Here is a 27,892-nt window from a genome sequence, read left to right on the forward strand (position 1 = left end):
TGTTTTATCAGCATATGTTAACAACCATATATTATTTTTTTTAAATTAAAAATAAACGATGAATCATGAGCACCTGGAATCATCACTGTTTAATATGTACGTGTGAAGATGCGGGGTAGAATAGGTCTTCAGCTACCCATGCTTGCCGTAAAAGGCGACTATGCTTGTCGTAAAAGGCGACTAACGGGATCAGGTGGTCAGGCTCATTGACTTGGTTGATGCATGTCATCATATCCCAATTGACATCATGAACATCGATCCACGCAATTGGGATATCATGACATAGCCTGACCACCCTATCATTTCAGTTGCCTCTAACGACAACCATGGGTTGCTGAAGATACATTCTGACCCAGATCTTCACGGTTCTACGAGAGATGGACATTCCTTTCGTATTCATGGGTTTTGAGAACAAGAGCTTCTCTGATGAATATCGTTCCTACAATATCACTGTGATAATGGCCTACATTGCATCTGTCATTTCTTCGTAAATTCAAAGCTATTCGTCCGCACACAGATGACAAGTGCACTTCACAAAGACCAATCAAGGTCACACCATCCCTTTACACAAGAGACCAACTCCGACTAAATCTGTCATTGAATTGGGATCATCATCTCTGGTCAGATATAAAACTCATCAATATTGATGCCATATGTCAGGCTATATACTCCTCACAATCAAACATAGTTATTGGGAAGTGGAAATATTGGAAAATCCACTGACGGCAAAACGTTCACAATATGCCCTGATCTGTAGGCATTATATACATACCATTAAAAATACTTGAAATAGCTCCGAGAAAGTTTTGCAATGTTGTCTAACATGATGGCTCCGAAGCTACATTTGAAATAAAGTACAAAACACTTTTTACCTGTATTGTTTAAAATGACATGCAATTTGTAACGTTTCTTATGTGAAAACGCTCACTGTCAAAAACATTTTACATCTTCTCAATCAAGATTCAGCTGCAAGAGCATGACATTTATTTTAAGATGATGTACACTAAGATGCAAAATGGACAGGGATTATTTTCTAAAATGACAAAAAATCATTTTGAACTTGACGAAAAACAAGCCAAGATTGATGTTAATAACATGCAAACTTTCGGAAAATGGTGGTTTTACCAGAAAGTCAGAGCAATCAATCTGATAGCTTATTACTCAAAAAGGGGCAAAACAATTATCAACAGATTTTCGAAACAGGATGATAGTTGAGTTTTTGTGGGAACTAGATTCTTAACATACTAGAAATGTCAATCACTATTATTTGTGGCCGCAGTGACCACAAAACTGAAAAAAAAGATATTTTGAAATTGACAAACCTGTCTCAAGTAATGTCAAACAGTTGATATTTGTGGAATCCATTTGAAAACGAAGACATGAAAAAACACAATTATAATGTTTAAAAACTTATTTTGAAAACGTTAGCGGGTTTTGTAAAATCATGAATCATAATAATAGCTATGTGTTGTTGGCCACATATATTAACACTAAGAGAGAACTGAATTGCTGCGAAAATGGGTTTAAAATGTCCATCTTGTAATGTTAGACCACTTTGCTCATAAAAGTAGGAAGGCTGTTTAATGGTTCAAAACTGCTACACTGACTGAGTAGCAGCTTAATAAGAGCCATAAATTCTGTAGCTCACCAGACATGATTTATACCGACAGAAACATTCGGTTAGAATCTAAATGCAAGGAGTGAGTGAGTGAGTTGGGTTTAACGCCGCTTTTAACAGTATTCCAGTTATATCACAGCATGTCAGCTTAATGTGGGAGGAAAGCCCAAAGTGATGCAGGTCTCAGACGTTTACCACTTCGGTGAAACCCAAGAGCACAGATATGGTGCTGACAAACCTAGAAACATAATCTTGCAATAGTCTTGAACGAGACCTTAAACCCCAATTCACCTCACTGAAGAGTATTTATGTTTTCTGACATTTTAAAAATGTGAAGAATGAGAGCATATCATGACAGAAAGCCTGAATATCCTACAGAAGTTCAAATCTTGTGCAAACTGGGCGAAACCCTAGCAACAGCAGTTTCCAAATGAAGATGCTGCTGAAAGTATAGGGCCAAATAGGTCATCTTTGAATAGAGTGCAAGGATTAATGTCTCAACCCTTCCCAATTAAACATACAGTATTCGGCGTAATAAGCGCCCCGCTCTAATAAGCGCCCACGGCGATATTTGCTAATATATTGGCAAGTGAACAATCCCAATTAGCACCCCTTCCAATTGATCGATGTACACAAGACTTATTTATTCGTGTATAATACGCACACATGTGTTATATGCACCCGTAATTATGGGCAATTAAATTGTGGAAAAATGTATCTGTCGTATATAAACATTTCAGGCTGTCAGCATAAACCATGAAATTTATCTGTCAACTCTGTTTCTTTCACCAAAATGATATTCTAATAAGAGCCCCTATTTCTAATTTTGAGAGCACCCTGGGCGCTTATTACGTCAAATACGGTAACCTTGAAAAGACAAAAAACGGAATGTATTTCATCAAATTTCCATGGTGACCACTGTTCCAACTCATGACTACGGCCAAGAGGTGTGTGTAATTTGGAAATAACTTTGTAAACAGAGAGAGGTAATCAGCCGAGCTCTACATTCAACAATAGGGTCACTGACATCCGAGAATGATGATGTTGCTATTATCACTCATCAATGTTGCTCCTCAGTGTGTCTTGTTAATACCCCTCGACAATAGCATGTGATCTTACAGGATACAGTCAACATGGTCAAGCAATTTGTTAAACTTGTAAACAACCAAATTTCATTTATCTGCTTAGGTGAGGTGAGGTGATGTGTGGTGAGGTTTTACTTCACGTTCAAGATTATTGCACTAATATAGCGTGCGTGCGTGCGTGCGTGCGTGCGTGCGTGCGTGCGTGTTTGTACTAGTACGGACTGATGCCGATTTATAGTGCTAGCACACTGAGATACCAAGCCGCAGTTTAACATGAATACCCCACTCAGACACAGTATACTGACTCCAAGCCAACCAGTCCTTGTTATAGCCCCTCAATGCCGAGTATCAGACAGGGTAACAACAAGTATCATCTTTTAACGTCTTTAGGTATGACAAGGTCGGAGATCAAACCCTGGACTTTCCGCTCTACAGGTGGACGCTCTACCATGGAGGTGGGCTTATCTGCTAAGAATGTTTTGAAAGGATTATGAGTTTGATATTGTAATAGTGTTATGAAACATTTGGCAAAGTGAAAGACAAATATGACATGAACTCATTCCCACGAAATAATAAATTGAGTGAGTGAGTGAGTATGGTTTTATGCCACTTGTAGCACTATTCCAGCAATATCACGGCAGGGGACACCAGAAATGGGCTTCACACATTGTAACCATGTTGGGAATCGAACCCGGGTCTTCAGCGTTACAAGTGAACACTTTAACCACTAGGCTACCCGACCGCCCCACGAAATAATAAAAACAAGGTTACATCACATGTTTTCAATAAAAATCAAGGGGTCTTTTCATCTCAAATGGTTATTGATTACTTCATACTGCCACTGAGTATAAAATGATGTTTTTTTTCGTCATCAATATATCAGTTTCTACAAGTGTGAAAATAAAAATGCCACTTTCAATATTGTGAAGGTCTAGTAATTTGGGTGGTCCCCACATCAACCATAGCTGGGGCATATTGAAGAAATTATGCCTCATCTACCACACGTGAGTACTGTCAGCCCTCATTACCTTCCGACCTTCCAGTCACATCAGCTTTACACGATCAAATACATCATTTTGTATCTTACATGTTCGACTTCTCCTTAAAAAATCCTTTTCGATCAAAAAACCCAATATCATAAAAATGTTATCTCCCATTTCAATTTGCATCTTCATAAAACCCTTCAAAGCTGATCTGAAACCCAGTTATCAGAAAGTTATCTCCCCTTTGAATCTGCATCTGTGTTAAATCTTTCCATCTTGATCTCAAAGCCAGTTATGGTGTTATCACCTGCATTTTTGCAAAACTCTGATCTCAAAACAGAGTCATCACACAGTTATCTCCCATGTCGACCCTGAAACATCATCAGATAAAAGCCTCCATTATCTCAGAGTTACTTCCTATTTCCACCTGCGCCTCACTAAATCATTTTTAAATCTGTTAGTACAATCTTAAAAAATGTCAAATCAACTTTCTTGCCCATAAAATTCTAGTTTTTTTGATGATGTGTTTTTTTAATGCTAAATTTTCCAGTCAGATTCATCCAACACCTCTAGCTTTGAATTTCTACATCCTTACCCAACTTGGTTCAAAATGTTATCTCATGCCAAAAATTCCTCAACTTTCTCTGATATTTGTAGCTCAACAAAAACAACTGACGGACGGAGGGACAGACAGACAGATATCCCCCCGTATAAGATAAAAATTAACGTAGGTACATTATACTTCATGTCAGAAAATCCTACTCATTACCAAAGTATTCCATAGAGATTTCTATGAATGTTAATCTCTTCTTGATAGGAAGCACGATTGCAATATACTGTCGGAGTAATTAATCACTGCCTCCTATGTAAGGAACATTGTTAGTCACAGTAAACTGCAATTCTTGCGGTGTCCACCATTGTCCTTCACAACATGTCAATCAACAAGGACAATGGTTCCTGATAATAACAAAGGAGATAGGCACCTGAGACCAATGAATGAAAATGACAATAAACTCCCGACAAATTGTCCCGTCTTTGTGGCACAAATGAGACATGATTAACGACTACTGTATGACAGACAAAAATACCTGCGTCAACTCCTATCATGTTAGGTGTCTGGCTTCCCTGTCACGTTTTTACACAATGTGCAAGCTAAAAAAGGAAAATGTAGAGCAGGATTAATTGTGTACAAAATTTGCCTTATACTGCTGCCAGTCATATCAGGAACTATTTTGTTAAGCACATTTGAGAAACCAGTTCAATATAGTCAGTTCAGTGTCTGCCTAAACATGAGGGGCGGTCGGGTAGCCTAGTGGTTAAAGCGTTCGCTCGTTACGCCGAAGACCTGGGTTTGATTCCCGACATGGGTACAAAGCGTGAAGCCCATTTCTTGTGTCCTCTGCCGTTATATTGCTGAAATATTGCTAAATACGGCGAAAAACAATACTGAGTTAATGCTGTGTAATATTTTTATGTCAGCTTAATGTGGGAGGAAAGCCCAAAGTGATGCAGGTCTCAGACGTTTACAACTTTGGTGAAACCCACGAGCATGGGGATGGTGCTGACAAACCTAGAAACATAAAAGGGGGGAACAAGGTTTCGACCCCACAATCATAGGTTTCTGGCATGCCCAAGGGATGCAACTCTGCACAGCAAAACGCAGCACCGTAGACCACTGGGCCACCCATGCCCCCTAAGTGATGCAAGTCTCAGATGTTCACCACGTTTGTGAAACGGACGATTCATGGGTATTGTGCTGACAAACCTAGAAACATAATCAGGGCGAACCGGGGTTGGAATCCACAATGATAGGTTCTTGGCATGCCCAAGGGACACAACTCTGCACAGTTACCAGTGCCCTCAAATCCCAAAAGAAGCAGTGATACAGTTTCAATTTTTAATTTAATCTGTTGAATCAATTACCCCAGAAGTGTTACATATCAAACATGAACTCACTGGAATTCAAAGAAGAGAAAGAAATCAATTGTGTCTAAATAAGATCAGTTTCAAAATGGATCGTAAAAAAAAACAGGTGATACTTTTTGAATAAACAAAGCCATAGAATTTCAAGCTTAATAGCTTTTTAAAATAGACAACTCAGATGATTTGAAAAAGCATCTGACATTTCGCTTATTAGTTTCATTAAACTCAATTTGCAACAGCACCATGAACTAATGTCAACAAAATGTCACAGAGGAATTGTATTGGTGTTTGTGAGTGATTTCTTTTATTGCTCTAAATGTACCAACTGTTGCACAATGACAGATTATTCTGTTATGACGAAACATCGGAAAATGATCTGTGTGACGTCTTTACACACCTACACGATCATGATGATAAATGCAGTGGGCATTGGCGTGTCTTCTAGTCACAGACATAAATGGTCCACAGTGGGACACCAAGATAGACACAATTTTTATGAATAACAACTTCTTTAATACTGTGAAAAGCGACGTTTCGGTATAGATCCTTATACCGTTGTCAAGCAAGACTGAATGGGGGACATAGTGCAGAATATATATAGTAGGTGGGGGATTAACACCTACCTATGTTATCCGACTCATGTATACTATTGTTGTTACTGTTAATCCTCTACTGTTAATCCCCCACCTACTATATATATTCTGCACTATGTCCCCCATTCAGTCTTGCTTGACAACGGTATAAGGATCTATACCGAAACGTCGCTTTTCACAGTATATGCCTATCAAACAATTTAGTGGGACACCAAAGATTCACACCACTCTCATTTATACAACTCTCCACTGAGGAATGCATCGATTAACATGTACAAGTTCATTGGGTGAGGTGAGGTGAGGTGAGGTGAGGTGAGGTGGGGTGAGGTGAAATGGGGTTTAACGTCGCGTCCAATGATTGCAATTATATAGCGAGGTGCATGAACGTGTGAGTGTGTGTGTGGCTGCTTGTACTAGTCCGGACTGATGCTGATTTATAGTGCTAGCTCACTGAGATACCATGCCACAGTTTAACATGAATACTCTATTCAGACACAGTATACTGACTCCGAGCCGACCAGTGCTTATTTTAGCCCCTTAATGCCAAGCGCCAGACAGGGTAACAGCAAGTACCATCTTGTTAACGTCTTTTGGTATGACACGGACAGAGATTAACCCCGGACTTTCCACTCTACGGGCACGAGTTCATGAGTAAGTTGGGTTTTACACCATTTTTCAGCAATATTCCAGCAATGCCATTTGGTGACAACAGAAATGGGATTCCCATATTTGTATCAATTTGTCTATCAGCGTGACAAGGAAATGCTCTAACCACTGAACCACCAATGACTAATGTCCATTATGAAATCAATCTAACTGCACAGGTACTGTTATAAACTAATGACAATTTTGTTACCCATCTTTTGTTTGCTTGTTTGCTTGTTTGTAGTTTAACGCCGCATTAAGCAATAATCCAGCTATATGACGGTGGTCTGTAAATATTCAAGTCTGGACCAGACAATCCAGTGATTGATATCATGAGCATTGATCCACGCAATTGGGATCGATGACATGCACCAACCGAGTCAGCGAGTCTGACCACCCGATCCCGTTAGTCGCCTCTTACCAAAAGCATAGTCGCCTTTTATGGCAAGCATGAGTTGCTGAAGACCTATTCTACCCGGATCTTCGTGGGACTGTTACACATCTGTGAATAAGAGACACTAGCATGACGTAACCATGAATGACTGAGCCAATTAATCCCTTCATGTGTATACATATGGCAGGCTGATCTCAGCCCTTTCCAGTTAACCACTCCAATATGAAACAGAAGGCCAATCTGAAGTCGATTCTGGCAAACATCTCTCCAAGGAAGCAGATGAAATCTTCTCCAAGGTGAGAACCTTTCACCTGTTCCAATAAGATTTTTGTCCTTAAGCTAATGTCCATAGAGATCAGAGACTAAATATAACAGGACAGACGCACTTCAGGTTAAAACCAGTGTCGTCATATTTGCATAATGTCTTAAAGATGCAGGATTCTTCACACAAAGCGAGAAAATCAGACACTTTTTGTCATAAGGTGTCAATGATTTTGATTAATCCTCTACACGGATGTCTGCAATTTCAATTATTTGCACAAATCCATTGATTTTCTCTGTGCATGCTAAATCTGTGATTTTGCTACTGCGTAATAATTTTGGGCTTTAAATAAACCAAATTGACCTTCTTCACTGTTTTCTATAAATTACTGAATTTAATTCAATATTTTCAAGATACACAAATAGAATTTATACTGTAAGCTTTGAGAAATGATCATTTTTACCAAAAACAGAAAACCCCACTCGCCGTGCATCGAGAACAATGAACACCGGCTGAGGAATGGGAAAAAAATGTTTTTCTTCATATCACACATGAACATTTTTACGTTGTATCTCTAAATAACTCATTTCCTCCATATTATCAAGGAAATGGCAAATGATAATATTATCAAATCAACTTTCGAACAACTTCACTCAAAGGTGACGATGATGATTAACTACTTTTGAATTTTGCTATTTACCAAAGAGACGCTATCATATTGCTACAATCAGGAACCTCAGAAATCTTAAAGACTCTGTAAAGCATCTGATGTTAATGTAGCAGGGCGTGGAGTCATCCTACAGATGACATCCTTACCTTGTCAGCTTGCTGACGGGGTTAACCTCTTCGGTCATGTGGACAAGGCGTCCGACCTCGGATCAGAAGGTCCATGGTTCGAATACCATCATGGGACTTGGAAATTTTATGGCCGCTACATTAAGGATATTAGCTGTGTACCAAAATGCTTCATCACTTTCCTGAATAGTGCCATTAGAATGTTGTTCAATTGATAATATATTTGCTTGATTTTCTATAGTCATATGTTGAGATCTAAACATCCAAGTAGATCTTAAAATAGGATCATATTTAGATAGGGGCGGAGTAGGCAAGTGGTCAAAAGCACCAGGTTAGCTAGCACCAAGTACTGAGATCGTATCCCACTAGTGACCAGGTAGTTATTCTGCCAAGGCACCAACAGTGTTTACAGGTCTTTACAGTGTTGTCACTACCCCTAGGGTACAGTACATACACCCTGTGCACTCAAAAGAACCCACTCGTCCAATGGTAGATGACTAGATGGTGGAAACAGGAATTTGTTCATACACCAAAAACACAAGTGTCTAAATGTGTGGTGTCACCCTGGCCAAGTGACTTAGTTCAAATGTGCCTCTGTTCACCCAGCAGGGAATGGGTACCCGATATGTGAGGTGGATGTAAAAAGAAGCACCTGTAGGCATCTTAGGTTGAATACTCCCCAAGGAGTTGAGAATGATAACTGGTAAATATACAGATTCACTAGCATCTGTAGGTTGAATACTCCCAAGAAGTTGAGAATGATAACTGGAAAATATACGGATTCACTAGCATCGTGAATACTCCCCAAGGAGTTGAGAATGAAAATATACGGATCCACTGGTCGTGAAACAAATAAACCTTAAACAGATACTAGTATCTGAATAAGTGCAGTATATACATGTATAATGTAATAATAATAATCTTTCAGTGGAATACGTTTGGCCAAATGTCTCCAATCCTGAATTATCCATTCTATAATTTCTCCATTATTATGATAAATAATCTAAACCCATTCACTACAATGGTTTTCACCTGATGAAGATCCGGTTTAAAACTGGTCTTCAGTAGGGCTGTAACGATTAAAAGGCCACTATGCTTGTCGTAAAAGGTGACTAACGGGATCAGGTGGTCAGGCTCGTTTGATGCATGTCATTGTACCCCAATTTGCGTGGATGATGTCAATCACTGGATTGTCTGGTCCAGACTCGATTATTTACAGACCGCCGTCATATAGCTGGATATTATTGCTGAGGTGGGCAAAGAAACAAACAGATACCTACGATATCATCGACACTTAGGTACACACAATATTTGAATCATCAGTATGTGAGATCACAATACACTAAAAATAGAACAGGAACTAACAGAGTTACCTCCCATAATGGCAGAAGTAGCACAGCGCCACCTGTAAGCATAGCACAAGACAAGGATGTGGAGGCCGAGGATGAGCCGACTAAATGTTACAGTTTATAACTATCACGTCATTTAAAACTGTTTTGTTCTCATGGTTTTCTTTGCTTAAGTTTTTGAGATGACAATAAATAAATGAAGTAAGATGAGTTCTATGGATGAACAACTTCTTTATTACAATTAGTGCGACGTTTCGGTGTGGGTCCTAACACCTTTATCATCACTTGCTTGATAAAGGTGTTAGGACCCACACAGAAACGTCGCACTAATTGTAATAAAGAAGTTGTTCATCCATAGAACTCGTCTTACTTCATCACACCAACTTCTAAATGCCACTCAAAGAAGTTAATAAATAAATGTATGAAGAAAGAGGTTTTAGAGCTGTATTTCAGTGATTTCATCATTTACTATTTGATGTGGGGTATCGTGATGCCAGTAGTGTCATCAGTCCATATCATCACATGAATCATATCACAAGATACCAAGTGATACTCAGCTGTAGTCTTCAGCAACCCAAGCGTGTTGTGAGAGGTTGCTCATGGTATCGGGTGGTCAGACTCACAGACTTGCTGTATGCATTGTATCCCTATTGATCCAGAACCTATTATTTACACACAATCCTCATATAGCTGGAGGGGGCATGGGTGGCCCAGTCGTCTAAGGCGCCGCGATTCGCTGTGCAGAGTTGCGTCCCTTGGACCAGAAACCTATGATTGTGGGTTCAAATCCCGGTTCGCCCAGATTGTTTCTAGGTTTGTCAGCACCATACCCGTGCTCGTGGGTTTCACCGAAGTGGTAAACGTCTGAGACCTGCATCACTTCAGGCTTTCCTCCCACATTAAGCTGACACGCCGTGATATAACTGGAATATTGTTAAAAGGGGCGTTAAACCCAACTCACTCACTCACTCACTCATATAGCTGGAACATTTCTGATTGCAACAAACAAACAAACAAACAAACCCTGGTTTCTTTTATATCTGGATTTGAATAGCATGATGCCAAAAGTAACTGTCCTATCAAAATACATGAGCGAAAGAAATTCTGGATCAAGTTAGAGATGGGAGCCAAAAGATATCGATGCAATGAAATTGCATCACAATGCTTTGCAGAATATTGAACTTAATGGATGGTCAGACTTTGTGCCTCGTTGATAGCTGAATGTGGCATTAAACAACAAACAATCAAAACATTTTTCTTTTTTAAAATCCAACACAGTATCAATTTCATACAACTTTATTTCTTAAAAAAAAAGAAAATTTTAAGGTGTCTTTTTTTCCTTTGCATAATATATGTAACCCAAAACTTGAACTTTAATGAGATGAGATTCATATCAAGAGTGACTAAAAACAATTTTTTTACTTCTACAAATCACTGTCACACTAAATCGAAACAGTCATGTTAACAAAATCCAGTCTGATCAGTTTTAACAACCTTCCATGCCTCTGAATAAATGGGAGGTGTTGAGACAGGAAGAGCGTGATGGCGAACTTCAGCAACGTGAAGAGATCCAATTACCCTGAAGGCACCATCACAACAAATTTAAGATAGAAAATGTAAAACGTATTACGTCTAAACCATTCATCAAAATTAATTCTTAACAAATATCAAGTGAATTTAGAAGCATTTCCTTACTAAACCATCTCAGAAAAAGATAATCTACCAGTTTTCGTAACATGATTTCTTGTTTGGTCAAAGTCTGCTAGGTGCTTGCTTTTCATGACCAAGCAAGATTCGTTGTCAGCCTACGGCCTGTACAAGATTAGTTACTGACCATAGTCTACATAGTATGGGGGAGACTTCTCAGCCCAAAGGCTGCTTGAACATTTGCTACTTCTTTGGTCTTTTAAAATGTTTTTGTAGCAACCACGTTTCTTTTACTGAAGCAACACATGCATAGACCCCTAATTTGCCTATCCTGTTTTTGCCTGTCTCACTGTTGGATGTCTCAGGTATAGACTGTAGGGAATGAAATTTAAGGCAATATTTCTGTATGCAGTTATTTATTCAACAACCGCAGCTAGTAAACCCATTTTTCGAACCATGTCACAATTCCAACTGACCGCGGACAGAAGGACAAATGTCACAATTTTCACATTACTCCAAATCATCATTCAAAAGTTTGGCTGACCATATCAACATTGACAACATTATTGTGGGTGACCGACTGTCTTTACTGTACAAACTTGACCGACAGACCGATTGTCATAATGTTCACTGGTTTACAAAGTTGACTTTGACTGAATGACTGAGACTGGTACATTGACTGGTACAAGCTGTAATAAAATAAACAAAGCCTGATACGTATAAAGTTCAAACCTAATTAAATTAATCTACAAAAGAAATAATACATGAATGGGAAAATAGCATGAAAATACCATATTGTTACACAATAATGCAGACAGCATTGTTTATATAGTATAGATATTATTGTTGGATTTTCCGGATTTTAAGCAGTTACAACGATCAAAATCTTTCGCTGTTAAAATATACAAAATTTACCTTTTTAGTTTTACAACATGTAAACTGCCGAATAATATATATTGGCTACAAACAAAGCATTCTCTGTTCATACTCACAAAAGTTTGGTGCCTCAAATCCCCACAAAAGTCAAAGTTTGTCGATAACCAAACAAAACTTCCCAACAAAACATGGTTTCCAAAATAGTGGCCCAAATCCTAAACTGCACAAACCAAAACCGAGAAATTGAAACTTGGTGAAAAGTCTGGCACAAACCCAAACACGGTAATTCAAACTTGGTAAAACAGCCCTGAAATACAAAAACTGTCTCAATTCCCAACACAGACCATAAACAAGCCTAGCTCCTAGTAAAACAGCTGTTTCGCTGTTCACAGCCCAAGGAATAGGGATAGACCCAGAACTAGCCCCTCACCAGTAAAGTTGGCTGTTTTGCTGTTTAATGACCTTGACATTGGCACTGAGCTAGCTCATCAAAGTTGGCTGTTTCGCTGTCTAAATCCCAAGGCATAGACCCATAACTAGCCCATTACCTAATAAAGATGTCTGTTTCACTGTATAAATCCCAAGGCATATACCCATAACCAGCCCACTACCTCATAAAGATGTCTGTTTGGCTGTTGAAAGTCCAAGGCATAGACCCAAAACTATCTCATTCCAAAATAAAGTTGGTTGCTTCGCTGTTGAAAGACCTAAGCAATGACACTGAACTAGCCCATCACCAAGTAAAGTTGGCTTCACTGTTTAAAGGTGTGGGCACAGACCCAGAACAAGCCCATCACCGAGTAAAGTTGGCTGTTTTGCTGTTTAAAGACCAAACCTTTGGAACAGAAGTTGCTCATCACCTAACAAAGTCAGCTGTTTTGCAGTTTCAAAGACCTAGACACAGGCACAAAACCAACCAATTTCCTATTCATCACTTTAAGCCTCAGATTTGCTTCCTGCAATTTATGAAACAATAAATGAGCACAACAATGGAGCCTTGGCTTCCATTTACCACTGCACAAATAAATTGCCCAAACAGCTGACTACAGAAGCTGCTAGTATTTAACCATCTTCCCGAGGCAAGGGAGTTAACTGTCTTTAAAAGTCCAGTTTCCACCCTTGCCGAACTAGGCTGGAATTACTGGGCTCGATCTTAGCGCCACCAGTGGCTAATACCAATTATGTCCCTTCTAACCCTCTCCTATGGACTAATCAGATTCAACCTCTCGTATCACTTGCGTTTGCTTCACACAAAATGGTGGCGCTCAGTCAGGACGATCTGATCGATAATCAAGATCTATATAGTGATTAAACTGGTCTTACATCGCGAAATGCATCAAATCACGTGAGCACCTTGATTAAAAACATGAAAAGATTGGGAAAATATCTGCTGACAATGAGTTGGCGGTGCACATGCTTTGCAAATCCTGCAATCGATCAAAATCTGCACGACAGTTTATGAACCGGATTTTGATTTCGGTGCGCGATTTTGATTGGACTATGCATAGACTCGTTAGTCCAGACAAAATGTAACTCCATAATACCAGCCTAGTTCGGCAAAGGTGGAAACTGGATTTTTATAGTCAGTTAACTCTCTTGCCTCGGGGAGATGGTATTTAACTCTCAGCTCTCACCTTGCTTGTCCTTGAACACAGATAGCATGGTGCTCACACTATCAACCACAAGGGAATAGGTGCTCACACTATCGACCACCAGGGAATAGGTGCCCACACTGTCAACCACCAGGGAATAGGTGCCCACACTATCAACCACCAGGGAATAGGTGCTCACACTATCAACCACCAGGGAATAGGTGCTCACACTATCAACCACCAGGGAATAGGTGCTCACACTATCAACCACCAGGGAATAGGTGCTCACAATATCAACCACCAGGGATAGGTGCTCACACTATCAACCACCAGGGAATAGGTGCTCACACTATCAACCGCCAGGGAATAGGTGCTCACACTATCAACCACCAGGGAACCGATAATAAGCCTGACTACACTTATCAGGTCCCATCACACAGCTGTAATAACCCAGATGACATCCAACCCCCCCCCCCCCACCCTTCACCAGATAAAGTAATTATTTATCACAAAAATGGAACACTCATAAAAAGATTTAGCCTGTTTTAACTAACAGTGGGCATTCTTACAGAATTTGACATGTTGATAAACCCAAGCTACAAAGTCAGCATAATCATGGGCTATACTTAAAGTAATTTGTCAACCAATTTATAAGCAGTTTTCCGACTATGTCTGTATTTTTCAATAACTAGAGACAATTTGGTCAGAGCAGATTCAAGGACAGGCCATATTTATTACCAAAAATATGGAAAACAAAATTATTATTTTGACCCAGTGTGTTTTCTATCAACAATAACTACGACTAAGTATTTCTGTATGTGATAGTCAGTTGAATAAAATATTTTGCTTCACCAAATACAGTTATTCAATCTTTCTCTGAGACGTAACTTCAAGGCTGTCGTTTCCAATGAGAAAGTGACACCAAACGAGGCAATCTAACTGTCACACTCCTGTCCAAGGGCATTTCATACACCAACAATTGCTACGCTGAGTTCATCAAGAATACCGTAATCAACGTAATGAGCGCCCAGGGCGCTCTCAAAGTTAGAAATAGGGGGCTCTTATTAGAATATTATTTTGGTGGAAAAAACAGAGTTGAAAGATAAATTTCGTTGTTTATGCTGACGGCCTGAACTGTTTATATACGACAGATATATTTTTTCAGAATTTAATTGCCCATAATTACGGGTGCATGTAACACACGTGTGCGTATTATACATGAATAAATAAGTCTTGTGTACATTGATCAATCGGAAGGGGTGCTAATTGGGATTGTTCTCTTGCCAATATATAAGCAAATATCGCCGTGGGCGCTTATTAGAGCGGGGCGCTTATTACGTCGAATACGGTAACTCTTTACCTCATTTCAAGTCAAATCGAGTCAAGCTTCAGGTGGATGTGAATATCTAGACAAGTTAAGGCCTGACATGGAATGTTTTATCTTCAAAGAACAAAAGCTGCATTCTTAATAGGTTTTGAAAGTCTTCAAAGGCAAGTACTGGCATAGAAGGCATTACTTCAAAGTCTATTTTACATAAACAGAAACTGATATGGCGCAAAAGGTAAGACGAGCCACTTTGAAACACAAGAAGGTGACCGGGGATAAAACCTTCTCCTTTCAAATGACAGATGGTTGGCAAATAATTTGGACACATTGAAGGGTACTGGAGATGGTGTATATCTCCAAGTTCTTATAGATTCCTTACTGAACTGATAGACAAAAATTGTCTCACGGCACTGTAGCTCACCTGGGTATTAAAATGTCAAAAAAGTGAAAAAGACATCCACGTATGAAAGGTGGATGAAAAATCAATGATATTCAGTTATCTTCTGCATAAATACTGAGGGCAAAAGTCTAATTTTAGAAGACATTTACAGAACCAAATATGGGAATTTTTTGGGAATTTAAGATCATGGTCAAAACCCAAGAACCAAAACTAGGTAAAAAATAACAATTATGAGCAAAAGTAGTTGAAAAATATGGATTTTAATTTGGCTTTGAAAATATTATTTCAACCTTTTGAACAAATTGGGGTTTTGTCACTGGTGGAACCGGGCTTGTAAAGTTTCAGACCTATTGGATTAGTGGTTTAGAAAATGTTTATGACAGATGTTTACAGGCAAACATGCCAAGACATAAGCCCATTTGAATTTTAATCAGGTGAGCTAAAAATAATGGAGTGAGTGAGTGAGTGAGTATGGTTTTACACCGCTTTTAGCAATATTCCAGCAATATCATGGCGGGGGACACAAATGGGCTTCACACATTGTACCCATGTCGGGAATCGAACCCGGGTCTTCGGCGTGACGAGCAAACACTTTAACCACTAGGCTACCCGACCGCCCCTAAAAATGATGGAACACATACTGATCACAAACAGTGCAGAAGTTCATTTACACCTGGAGTTGATGCTCCAATCTGATGCGTGGAAGAAGTAACTGATTTGAGCGAATGAGTGAGTGAGTGAGTGAGTGAGTGAGTGAGTGAGTGAGTGAGAATGGTTTTCCACCGCTTTTAGCAATACTCCAGCAATATCATGGCAGGGGACACCAGAAATGGGCTTCACACATTGTACCCTTGTCGGGAATCAAACTCAGGTTTTCGGCGTGACAAGGGAATGCTTTAACCACTAGACTACCCAACCACCCCTCACTGATGTGAATGTAGGAACTTTCAGCATCACTAGCTTGATAAACAATCACTCCTCATTGAGTTTTATATGTGATGTCATGTCAAACAAAAACAGTTCTTTTACACATGTTCCTTATTTCTTAACATGAGTATATCTCCTTTTTCTTTTCTTTTAATAATAAATAAAATAAATATGTATTCCACTTATATCCCATTGGCCTGTGTGTAATATATAGAAATATTCCCACCTGGACCAGAGAAATAAGAATGACTGAAAACATGAGCAACCACCAATGCAATTACGGAATGATGACTCCGAATCACGAATGACTCCGAATCACTGAACGAGATCACCCAAACCCCTTCAATCAGCTCTCATGACAAGCAGGCAATGGAATGAGACTCTTAGACCCCCAAAGCAAGACATTGAACACGCCGAGTAACTGTAGACATGCCTCTTCTCTTATCGATGTGAATATTCACATATGCAATCCTGACTGACCTTATTTTGCATCACATGTACCGGGTAACTCTGATTGAGCTGAAGGCATTAGTGAGATACCTGCACCTCTCTGAGTCTTCCAGGGAGGACTGATACGGTGTACTGTGGGGAAGGACCGGCGCCTAGAGGTGGAGGAAGAATGGGAAGACTGATGCTGAAGGAAATTACGAGAGGCCATTGGCAGTTTGATCTCCAGTGACAGTTTGATGTCAGAGAAATCCATGATGTGGGATATGTGAGCTGAACGCTATGTGATGGGGTTGAAAGATGAACTCTGAGGATGGTGGGAGGATGAGAGATGATACAATAGCTACCAGGACAAACGGGAATAAATCGGTGTATTGGATATTGGAAAAGTAGGGAACATAGATTTGAGATGTGTGGGATGGTGAGATAATTCAAACATGTGTTACCAAGAGCAAGTAATTACTTAAGCGACCAGTTTCAGCATATATCAGTAACATAACATCACAGAAGGGGACTCCATGAATGGCTGTTACACATTTTACCCTCATGGGTATTTTACTGGACTGAGGAATACATTTGTAAAAGGGTTGGGCTGCTAGATTGAGGACTATATCCATGTAGGGATTGAGGGTTGGGCTGCTAGATTGAGGAATATACATGTATATCCATCTTGGGATTGAGGGTTGGGTTGCGAGATTGAGGAATATATCCATCTTGGGATTGAGGGTTGGGTTGCTAGATTGAGGAATATACCCATCTTGGGATTGAGGGTTGGGTTGCAAGATTGAGGAATATATCCATGTAGGGATTGAGGGTTGGGTTGCAAGATTGAGGAATATATCCATCTTGGGATTGAGGGTTGGGTTGCAAGATTGAGGAATATACCCATCTTGGGATTGAGGGTTGGGCTGCAAGATTGAGGAATATATCCATGTAGGGATTGAGGGTTGGGCTGCTAGATTGAGGAATATACATGTATATCCATCTTGGGATTGAGGGTTGGGTTGCTAGATTGAGGAATATACCCATCTTGGGATTGAGGGTTGGGCTGCAAGATTGAGGAATATATCCATCTTGGGATTGAGGGTTGGGTTGCCAGATTGAGGAATATATCCATCTTGGGATTGAGGGTTGGGCTGCTAGATTGAGGAATATATCCATCTTGAGATTGAGGGTTGGGTTGCAAGATTGAGGAATATATCCATGTTGGGATTGAGGGTTGGGTTGCTAGATTGAGGAATATATCCATCTTGGGATTGAGGGTTGGGTTGCTAGATTGAGGAATATATCCATCTTGGGATTGAGGGTTGGGTTGCTAGATTGAGGAATATATCCATCTTGGGATTGAGGGTTGGGTTGCAAGATTGAGGAATATACCCATCTTGGGATTGAGGGTTGGGTTGCAAGATTGAGGAATATATCCATGTAGGGATTGAGGGTTGGGTTGCAAGATTGAGGAATATATCCATCTTGGGATTGAGGGTTGGGTTGCAAGATTGAGGAATATATCCATCTTGGGATTGAGGGTTGGGTTGCAAGATTGAGGAATATATCTATGTAGGGATTGAGGGTTGGGCTGCTAGATATAGGAATATATCCATGTAGGGATTGAGGGTTGGGTTGCCAGATTAAGGAATATATCCATGTAGGGATTGAGGGTTGGGCTGCTAGATATAGGAATATATCCATGTAGGGATTGAGGGTTGGGTTGCAAGATTGAGGAATATATCCATGTAGGGATTGAGGGTTGGGCTGCTAGATATAGGAATATATCCATGTAGGGATTGAGGGTTGGGCTGCTAGATTGAGGAATATATCCATGTAGGGATTAAGGGTTGGGCTGCTAGATATAGGAATATATCCATGTAGGGATTGAGGGTTGGGTTGCAAGATTGAGGAATATATCCATCTCGGTATTGAGGGTTGGGTTGCAAGATTGAGGAATATATCCATCTCGGGATTGAGGGTTGGGCTGCTAGATTGAGGAATATATCCATGTAGGGATTGAGGGTTGGGCTGCTAGATATAGGAATATATCCATGTAGGGATTGAGGGTTGGGTTGCAAGATTGAGGAATATATCCATCTTGGGATTGAGGGTTGGGCTGCAAGATTGAGGAATATATCCATGTAGGGATTGAGGGTTGGGTTGCAAGATTGAGGAATATATCCATCTCGGGATTGAGGGTTGGGTTGCAAGATTGAGGAATATATCCATCTCGGGATTGAGGGTTGGGTTGCAAGATTGAGGAATATATCCATGTAGGGATTGAGGGTTGGGCTGCTAGATTGAGGAATATATCCATGTAGGGATTGAGGGTTGGGTTGCAAGATTGAGGAATATATCCATGTAGGGATTGAGGGTTGGGCTGCTAGATTGAGGAATATATCCATGTAGGGATTGAGGGTTGGGTTGCCAGATTAAGGAATATATCGATGTAGAGATTGAGGGTTGGGTTGCTAGGCTATAGGGTGTATTAAATAATATATGTAGGATCTGAAAAAACGGTATGTAGGGACTGTTAAATAACTTTCCAATCTATAACATTACATATCTTGCAAATAATACTATGTTACAGAAATATTATCTCAACATGAGGATCACATTGCAACATTGTCACACTGTCGCTACATTGTCTATCAGATTCATACAATTACCTGCCGAAGAAGATAAGATTTTGACAAGTCAAATTCTATTTCAAATCACATTCACATTAACCTTTCCCTTGAAACATAATATCAAAGATAATGCATCATCTGCACATGAAAAGATTAAAAAACAGAACGATATTTCCTATATGGGACCACATTTCACATCAATTAAGGTCCATTTGACAAGACAATGGTTGTATTCAAACACTTCATCTTCATTGTAAAAGCATTAAGCCACTAACGTATCATGTTTCTCACATTTGTAGCTTTGCAATGTTGACGAAAATATGCATATGTATTTGAAAATACCAGTTATTTAATTTAATTGGAGGATTATCATCAGAAAAAACTGTATTTAAGCAACATTAGGAAACAGTAATGATTGTATAAAAGGAATCATTGCACAATCTCAGATACATAATGTACAAATGGTAAGAATAATGCTGGTATTTTGTAGATTAGTAACCCAATACAACATGACATTATCAAGATTGAACAACACAATAGCTCTTCATCTGTAAACTGCCATGTATAGTGGAGATCATCTTCAAGAGTTTTTTCAGAGTATTTGTCATTCTGTCATTCCTCTAACATATCACATGCAACTATTTAATGATCAAAATAGATTGGAGTGTTATTAGAGAGAGATATATACTCAGATCTGACGAGAAACTGAGATATCCTGACTCCACAGTTGACAGGTTGTTTGTGTGAAAATGGCCACTGCCATTGTTGGATGTCATGACACATAGCATTCCCACATGGATTACAAAACAGTCAGAGAATCTACTCACCTCAATTGGGCTTTATCATAATGGTTAAGAAGTTAAATGGAGTTCAATATTGAATAAAATGGCTTGTCCATTTCTCCCAGTGCACTTCCGTTTCACAAGCCTGGTACACGAAGGCAATGCTAAAAATAGATTCTGCCTCAAACAGGTGTTGACACAAACTGTTCCCTGTGAAAGTAGGGCAGTAGTGTTAAATGAATAGGGTTCAAGTGATGCTGGGACGCTGGGATGCTGATTATGATGAAATTATCAACATTATTAACTGATGATTGTTCATGTTACCTTTTATTTAAAGATGAATTAATTTTCTGTGCATTGTTTTAATACACCCAAACTATAAACACAACCAAAAACCTTCACACAACCTTCCAGCATACTTCACTATAAACAAAACACTTTACCTGTTCACACTTATTTAAAGGGTAGGTCAGGTAGCTTAGTGGTTAAAGCTTTTACTCATCACACCGAAGACCTGGGTTCGATTCCCACATGGGTAAAATGTGTGAAGCCCATTTCTGGTGTCCCCCGCTGTGATATTGCTGGAATATTGCTTAAAGTGGTGTAAAACTATACTCACTCACATATTGAACCCATAAAAGGAAATCAAAAGATAGAATTGTCTAAGGATGTTACTATGCAACCTTTTTTTGTTGTTTTTAAAGCACAAGCCTTCCCTAAATAAATGGCAGAAGTCTGAGACGTATGGTTGTACACTTACACATTCATTTATTGAAATGTGAATCTTGTGCATTAAAACTCTTCAGTAACGCATGATACAAGTGCCAATCTCAACTGCCACATGGTAATTCCCATTCCAGTAACCTATGTTTGATGCAAGAGTTGACTTGAAAGGACATGGTGGTCAGGCTCTGTGACTTAATAATGTAAATATTCAGGCCCAGGGATGCAGGTTAGGGACAAACTCCAGAATGCCCATATCAAGGAAAACTTCAGGTGGAGTACAAATGCAGGTTTAAGAAAATCTGGAGTTCAGTGCTGAATGCTCGCAATAAAGTTAAAGCCACAAAACGGGGCGGTCGGGTAGCCTAGTTGTTAAAGTGTTCGCTCGTCACGCCGAAGACCCGGGTTCGATTCCCAACATGGGTACAATGTGTGAAGCACATTTCTGGTGTCCCCTGCCGTGATATTGCTGGAATAGTGCTAAAAGCGGCGTAAAACCATACTCACTCACTCAATTTATTATTTCGTGGGAATGAGTTCATGTCATATTTGTTTTTCACTTTGTCAAATGTTTTATAACACTATTACATTATCCAAACTCATAATAGGCCCATTTACAGCCTCAGAAGTATCCCGGCGAACAAACTTATCAAAAATATCATTGAACTTATGACAGTAATGTGATTGACAAGATTGAGGAAAAAAATGGCACATATGCAGACCTTGCGCGTAGAGGGGGCAAGGGCCCTGAATGGATAATGAGCCTAACCAGCCTGACTGTGCCAGGATCACCCAAACCCTCTTTGCTGCATTTTTTATTTTAATCTGTAAACAATGATAATAATAATTCATGACCAGCTCCGGCAACTAAAGCTGTACATTGGCTGTAAACCTGGTGAGCTAACTGCCAACACTCGTCAGGCGTCTTTCCATGAATCCCCCGAGTAGCAGATCCGAAATTGCAAAAGAACGTTTGCATTATTCTCCCAAAATTTCCTGACGCAGTTGTCACTGATGACCTACACATGGGCTTACAAAATGAAATCCTTGATGTCGTCTTCGAAGATTTTGAGTTCTCTACCGATTCCGAACCCTTTTCTGTCAATGATCTTTCTAATAATCCATTGTATATTTAGTTCATGTCATTCTATAATCAAATCTATGATCGAGAAAAGGAGGCCAATTAAACAGTTTAACCAATCATTTCCACAGACTCAACATGATAAATTAAGTGAGATTATATTTCAGTCACTCTTAATGCGGTCTGTTCTTTGCATACCTGTTGTATGCTGCTGCTACAGTTTCCAAGGACAATGAACCACAAAAGCATAATAAACAAAATCATCAAAAGAAAAAACGGTTCCAAATAAAACTAAATGAAACAAGGACAGATATATCCTGGATAGAACTTTGCTTAAAATTATGTTCTCATCGCAATCAATGTCTAAATGCCAAAAGAACAATTTTAAAACAAAATAGATGACATCAAAAGATAAAATTCTTAATCCAATTCTTAATCTCTGAAGGTAAAATTAATGGTTTGGACAGAAAGAAAGAGAAAGTAGGATAAGAAAAATAATTTCATAAAACAAAATAAACTGTTGAAACTAATGTAAAACAGTTTTACAAGCAATTGTATGCACTCTATGGCAGTGATGAGAAAAGTGAGAGAGTGAGTGAGTGAGTTGGGTTTAACGCCGCTTTTAACAGTATTCCTGTTATATCGCAGCGTGTCAGCTTAATGTGGGTGGAAATCCAGAAGTGATGCAGGTCTCAGACGTTTACCACTTCGGTGAAACCCACGAGCACGGGTAGGGTGCTGACTGATGAGAAAAGACCCCCATGGATTCCAGTGAAAGGTTTTGGAAACAGTTGTGGTCAATACCGGTCAACTGTAACCTGGAGGACCAATGGGTAGAGGATTACAATAAAAATGTACATGACAAAATTTAGTCCCCATTGTTGTGTTTCATTACACCCGATTGCAGCTTGAATCAATATTTTTGTGAATTGCAAGATTTATTTGGCAACAAAATTCTTCATATTAGCCCAAATCAATTCATTTGGGTTTTATTCTTCATGGTAAGGTTGGTTGGCTGATTTCGTGTTTAACGCCGCACTCAGCAATATTCAAGCTATATGATGGCGGGTGGTAAATAATTAAGTCTGGACAAGACAATCCAGTGATTAACATCATGAGCATCGATCCACGCAATTGGGATCGATGACATGCATCAACCAAGTCAGCGAGCCTGACCACCCGATCCCGTGAGTCGCCTTTTACGACAAGCAGTCGCCTTTTACGGCAAGTATGGGTTGCTGGAGACCTAATCATGGTAAGGAGGTAGACACAGGACAGCATGTCCATGTTGTTTTAACACGGTATGTACCCAGTACACTGGACCCGACAAGTTAGATTTTGCAGGTAACAGCAGTTTGGCTTTGAAAATCTTGTCGTCAAATGCAATATTATGCCTTTGCAGCCATGCTTTTATTTCATCATTTGCATGTACAGTAAACTACGCTTATAACGAACTCAAAGGGACCACTAATTTTAGTTTGTTATTTCCGTCATTCGTTATTTGCATTTTGACCGTCAGACATCTTTTATCAAGTCATGTGACATCATGTTATTTGATAAATCACAAAAGTGTGCACTGTACATGTACAGAATATATCCACTTCAATCACTGTGTTACTGTTGTTAATTGAGGGTGTAATTTGATGACAAGGTGTCAGTGATTGAGAGTAAATGAGTTGCCTTCAATTGTTTATTGCCGCTTTGAACAGCCACGCTTAGCTGAGGATGTTTTGATAGGCAGATTAGTGACACGTAAGGAGATTAGCTCAGGGATTAACAGTTTGTTATACACTTAAACATTATCGTTGAAAGAGCTGAGGTGAAATTGGGTTTAACGTCGCATCCAAGATTATTGCACTTATATAGCGACGTGTGTGTGTGCGTGCGTGCGTGCGTGCGTGCGTGCGTGCATACAGGACCACGAGGTGAGTTCGCTATATCCGTTAATTCGTTATAAGTGTGTTCGTTATATCCATCAACTTTATAAGATAAAATATATAGCAAATGGCCTGGACCAAAAGAACAGTGTGTCATATCCATCAGTTCGTTATAGGCGTGTTCGTTATAAACATAGTTTACTGTACTATGGTGAGCCGAGTTCAGGCCCTGGACCGGGGTTGAACCCCACCCATAACCAGAGCACCCTCCAACTCTGACAGTGTGGGGCACAGGCAACCACGTATCATCCATATAGATGAGTGGCCGGTTCTCATCTCAATACTTTTTATTGCACCTTAGTAACAATGTCTTTCCGTTCAGTTAACACCTTGGTTTGACTGCATTTTACGCCATCTAAGTCCCATATGTTTTTCAGATAACTGTAAGTTTTCTCTTGAACTGTCATAATTCAAATCAGTTTGGATCATGTCATAGATACTGTCTAGAGTTGGCAGTTGTTTTCGTACCATATATGTGTACAAATCGACGAACAGTACACTGTCAAAATTATAAAGTTGGGATTTGATCACTGGTCGACTTCACGAAGTACTTAGGCTAACTACTCTAACCTTTGTCACAAATGATACCTACTGCTCTGATGAGCTTTAGCGTAGATACAGACCGACCGGTGGCAATGCTAGCTTTTGACAATGCTGTGAATTACTTGTACATTCTTTCTCCGTGTAATTTATGACATCATAGACCAATTCTCGAGCCTGAAAATATATCATTTGGCCATCCTAACCTAGCTTTGACATGCTTCCTGTATACAGTTCTCCCTATCACACAGTGTAGGACATTGTTCATAATATCAATCACTTATAAGGAGCTGACAAACCTAGAAACATAATCGGGGCCAAGCAGGGTTCAAACCAACGTTCATTAATTACAATTTTATTCACAATTCACATTTATTAATCACAATAAGCTGCAGTTTTTTTAAATGAGGGCCTGAAGAGTGAACTTTGGGCTTGCAGCATCTAAAGTCTGTGGATCCTCATTGTAGCCTGGCAGTTTATTATATTTCAACACTGGGTGGCAGCCATCACAAACACTTGCAAAGGTAAGGCAATTGTTCACGTAAAAAAACATGGGAAGTCAAGTAGGGAGTTGAATCAGACATCATTTTTGTCACTGATGCGTCAAATTTGGAAGTATCCTCCATATGTTTACCCTAAAACTTTTTCAAACTTTCTGAGACCTTGATTATTGCAACCTTGATCAAACAACTTTTGAGCAAGAGTTGTGTGATACTCTTTGAAATCTTGGACGAAAGAGCATGCTCGATTGTATCTCAAAAGTTTTTGAAAACTTTCTGAGACCTTCATTGCTGCAACCTTGATCAAACAACTTTTGAGCAAGAGTTGTGTGATACTCTTTGAAATCTTGGAAAAAAGAGCATGCTCGATTGTATCTCAAAAGTTGTGAAATGTAGACACCAAAGGCAGAAGCTGCTGGAATATTACTCGACAGGAAGGGAATGTTGACTATTGGAAAGTTGAAGTCGTCCCTCTTGTCATACAGTCTTGTGGAGAGTGTTTTGTCAGTCGGAATCTTTACGCATGGATCTTTATATGAAACAGATGAGACGGTCTCACTGGTGTCTTTAAATGTCTTACCCCCAAATTTTACAAAGGTGTTATCAATATAGAAGTCGAGCATTTCACATAATGTTTTCTCAGCAAACTTCATTTCTGACAAATTGTGCTGAACTTCTGAAGATATATGATAAACTGTATCTATGGTCATGACGTTTTGTAACAAAATCCCCTTTGATCAAGGCACAAAGTTTTTCCTTAAGTCTGTCAAACGTTTTGACAATTGAACTTGGTTCTTTTCTGAGACTACAAACAGTCAATAAATAAAGTGACAAAACCCTTTCCATATCCAATAGAAATCTTGATTGTCAATTGTCCAATTCCGACCATATCATGAGCATGCGTTTATGAATCCCCATCAAATAGTAATGATAACAGGTGTTTGCAAAAAGGAAATCAAATCCTTTGAGTTTTTTAGAATCCACAGGGTATTAATTCCACTTGTCTCGGTGAAAATATAGTAAGTCCTTCCTTGATTGTTATAGGATTATGGTTAATCTTTGAAACAGGGAATTGGTGCTACATTTACTGGACCCAGCAATATCTCTTTCTTTGTACAGCTTTTCTGGAACTTTGGAATCGGGTACAAAGAGGATAGACAAGTCTTCAGGTTTTAGAATTTAGTCAAAAGTTGATAGAACCAAAGCATGGATTTGGCAAACGTCTTCCTCTGTTTTTTACCCTCTAGTAACCAGCGTATCACCAGTGATACACAGATTCTAAATTCTTCTGAGTCAGCTTAATAAACATATGAGATGTAAACAAATCCTTCTGTAGTTTCACAAGTTGATATATTTTCAGATCATATTTCATTTTGTAGTGAAGTCCTAATTTTAAATCTAACTTGGCACTTCCTGTTTTGGTCTTCTTGACATGTGCTCATGGTGCCAAAAAGGGTATGTCGTCAATCCATCAACATCCAGGTAAAGGCAACTTAAATGTGTATATAAAGTATTGTTTTCGATTCTTGAATAGTTTTGTTTATAAGTAGATGTCATTATTTGGTGAAAATAATTGTATTTTGTGACATACAACCAAATAAAAAACATCTGTATCACCAGTGATACAATGGGACATGTTATTTTTCTTTGTATCAGCAGTGATACATTTTGGATATTTAAAGAATCTTAGATTTATTTGCTTCGAAGCTACGTCCGTGGCTGGAGGCCTTGAAAGAGAGATGTAAGGAGATCCCACAAGAAGAACATAGTGCTGTGGATGAAGTTATGATCCCGTTCAAAGGGAAGTCCTCGGTGAAACAATACATGAGGAACAAACCTCACAAGTGGGGGTTCAAGATGTGGGGCAGAGCTGGGGCCTCAGGAATACTGTATCAATTTGAGGTGTACCAAGGAGCAGCCGTGAATGTTACGGAACGCTCCCCACTTGGCATGACAGGTGAGGTAGTCATACGTATGACATCAACAATTCCTGAAGGTCTAAACTACAAGGTTTTTGCAGACAACCTTTTCACTTCCCTAGATTTGGTGGACCAGTTGAACAAGCGTGGAATCCTCTATGTTGGAACAGTGAGGATGAACAGGCTGAAAGGGTGTAAACTGAAAGACCAGAAGACCCTAAAGAAAGAAGGTCGTGGAAGTATGGACTCCAAAGTAGAGTTCAACACTGGTGTGATTGCACTGAGGTGGTATGGCAACCGCACAGTTGATCTGGTTTCATCCTATGTTGGACAGGAACCTGTGCGTGAAGTGAAGCGCTTTGACAGAAAGGAGAAGAAGAATATCATGGTCACCTGTCCCAAGATAGTACAGGAATATAACACATTCATGGGAGGAATAGACCTGCTGGATTCTCTGACATTTCTGTACAAAACTGGAGTCAAATCAAGGAGATGGTACATGTACATCTGGTTTCATACCCTCCACATTGCATTGGTGAATGCCTGGCTTCGCTACCGCAGACACAGCAAACTTCTTGGTGTCCCTCATCACATGAAGATATGTACATTTCAAGGACGCATAGCTGGCAGTTTGGTGTCCAGGAAGCAGACCGTTGGCCGTCCTCGAGCTACTGACTTCAGTCCTCCACCATCACGCACAGTAAGACGTGGTCTCTTGCTTGCAGAAGTCTGTTTGGACCAAGTGTCTCACCTTCCTGAGTGGGCTGTCAACCGTGGACGATGCAAGAACAGGAACTGTGCACCCCTCACATATGTGATGTGCTCTAAATGCAGAGAGTATGCAGGCTTTGTCAAAGAGAGGAACACTTCCACATTTGTAAAGAGACTCTTGTAATTGATCAAAGGAACCTGTTTCAGTTAGAGAAATA

The 27,892-nt window shown here is 39.6% G+C and overlaps 2 protein-coding genes across 3 annotated transcripts in view; one reads left to right on the top strand and one right to left on the bottom strand.

Annotated features, from left to right (window-relative positions):
- LOC139445537 (protein MON2 homolog) overlaps positions 1 to 27,892 on the bottom strand; it is a 162,653-nt gene that overhangs the window by 83,479 nt on the left and 51,282 nt on the right. The window contains exon 1 of one of the 2 annotated variants that reach the window (XM_071226679.1): positions 20,309 to 20,403. The exons of the other annotated variant lie outside the window; for it this stretch is intronic. The gene's annotated coding sequence lies outside the window, so the exon portion shown is untranslated. Of the gene's footprint in view, positions 1 to 20,308; positions 20,404 to 27,892 lie in introns of those variants that run through there. 2 annotated transcript variants of the gene reach the window in all.
- LOC139446257 (piggyBac transposable element-derived protein 3-like) lies at positions 7,464 to 27,858 on the top strand. Its single transcript, XM_071227608.1, has 2 exons — positions 7,464 to 7,537; positions 26,727 to 27,858. The coding sequence occupies exons 1-2, from the start codon at positions 7,464 to 7,466 to the stop codon at positions 27,856 to 27,858; spliced, it is 1,206 nt and encodes a 401-aa protein (XP_071083709.1).

Source organism: Haliotis cracherodii, unplaced genomic scaffold (assembly GCF_022045235.1).
Source record: "Haliotis cracherodii isolate W230 unplaced genomic scaffold, xgHalCrac1.p SCAF_6, whole genome shotgun sequence".
NCBI lineage: Eukaryota > Metazoa > Mollusca > Gastropoda > Lepetellida > Haliotidae > Haliotis > Haliotis cracherodii.